Genomic DNA, 1,777 nt, shown 5'->3' on the forward strand with positions numbered 1-1,777 from the left:
CGGGTGAACCCTGGTATGAACGCATAGGATCATGTATCCGGATTCACTGTTGGATCTGACGTCAAACTTAACTCTTAAGTAGCGTTTGCCTGATGTAGCATGGTAAGGATGAGGCAACGGGCTGCGTCGTAGGTGTTCGCACCTGGCAGGTACGAACTCCTGTTCTAAAGAACATTCTAGAACGGTCAGTTAAGAATAAAGATCATTTTCAAGTTTTCTAGTAAGGTGTGAAGACGTGTACTTGTAGCCGTGCAAACACTCCTTCATTTTGATTGCATTTCTTTACTTTTCTACTGTTCATTTCGGGCGTTGGCATCATCTACCTGCGCGACGCAGCTCGTTTACCATGCTACACCAAAGCAAACGCTACTTAAGAGTTAAGTTTGACTTCACCAAGCAGCATCAGATGGTGTAATTAGGATATATCCGGATCTTATTTTGGACACGAATAATCATATCCGGATTCGTTAACCCTAGTATGAACGCAAATGGATATATATCGATTTACGCCGTATCCGGATATATCACGATACGCGAATCCTAGTATAAACGGGGCCTAACAGAGGATCTTAGCACCTGGGGACTATCGTCTAGAGACGTTAAAATTGTGATAGAAACAACAAGGTCTCCAGAAAGCAAACAGCTTTAAGAGTGTATAAAAGAGATAACTTGGTACTGAATTTGGCTATCATTGCTTTGGAAACAGCTCCAAGTCAAGTGCACATGTTGTTGGTCACCAGTGCGCCCCCCTCCCACTTTCCAAAGCGCGAAGTCATGGTGCTGAAACCTGCTCACACCCGACGCATTCTAGCGAAGAAATATCAACACGCAGACCTTGCAAGAAACAATCAGTACATTCAGTAATGTATTACCGTGCTTGTAGACCAGGACACTTCGTCCGGCTATGTTGTCGGCGGCCAAAATAACGAAACCATTGCCCTGAATCCCGAGTAAGCACTCCATGTTGTCCCGTTTCTTTTGACGAGAATGTTTCTCGCGTCCTCTCGCGATAGCATGGTGAGCGATAGCAGATGGATCAAAAGCGACACCTGGTGAAGTTAAGCAGAAAGACAGACAGAAGAGTGGCGTAGCAGACGACAAGGGCCAGCATGGCGACTCCGACCATCGTGGTGCACGGCGGAGCTTGGAGCATTCCAGACGAAATCGCCGAGGCTAGCCAAGCTGGGGTGAAGACTGCGACAGAGGCAGGATATAAGGTTGGTTTGTCCAGGTTACCCCTGTTCATTCGATGACGATTTATTAGTATTATTAGCATTAATAGCCTCAGCTTGAGACAGACGCCATGTCTGAGACATGAGAGACCGGCGTAGATGTCGCAGGGCGGCCCTGGTAGTCAGTGAACCACTGTAGTTGAGCAGAACATAAGAACCCATAGTAGTGATGGTTCTATGACGACTTTTCCCATGTACAAGCATGCAAGTCATGCGAAAAACTGGCGATTGCACCCCGGAAGTGACATGTTTGTGAACAGCTGGTGATTTGTGTACCGTGCACGCGTGATGCGTGACCCTTCTCTGACCTGCTAAAAATCTTCCTCAAGTTCCTGCCTCCCTTCCTCCTGGCTGAGTGGCCCTGGTCTCACAAATTGCAGTATAACGTTAACATTAACGTTTACTCATTCAAGCTTGCAAAAGTCTCATTTTTAGGACACCTGGTCACGTCCCATACTGTGTGTGTAAACTTGCAGTACCAGTAGCGTTACTTAAACGTCATGCAGTATCCACGCAAAGTCTGGGGAGAATACTCTAATTCATTA

General features: G+C 46.5%; 1 protein-coding gene across 1 annotated transcript in view; it reads right to left on the reverse strand.

Annotated features, from left to right (window-relative positions):
* The window catches only part of LOC118404925 (proteasome subunit beta type-2-like), a gene marked incomplete in the record, with an annotated part of 3,434 nt that extends 2,433 nt beyond the window's left edge, over positions 1-1,001 (reverse strand). Inside the window, 1 exon segment of the mRNA XM_035804313.1 lies at positions 873-1,001. Within this exon segment, the coding sequence (XP_035660206.1) occupies positions 873-963 (91 nt within the window).
* Positions 1,002-1,777: the final 776 nt, after the last annotated feature.

Source organism: Branchiostoma floridae, chromosome 2 (genome assembly GCF_000003815.2).
Source record: "Branchiostoma floridae strain S238N-H82 chromosome 2, Bfl_VNyyK, whole genome shotgun sequence".
Classification (NCBI taxonomy): Eukaryota; Metazoa; Chordata; class Leptocardii; order Amphioxiformes; family Branchiostomatidae; genus Branchiostoma; species Branchiostoma floridae.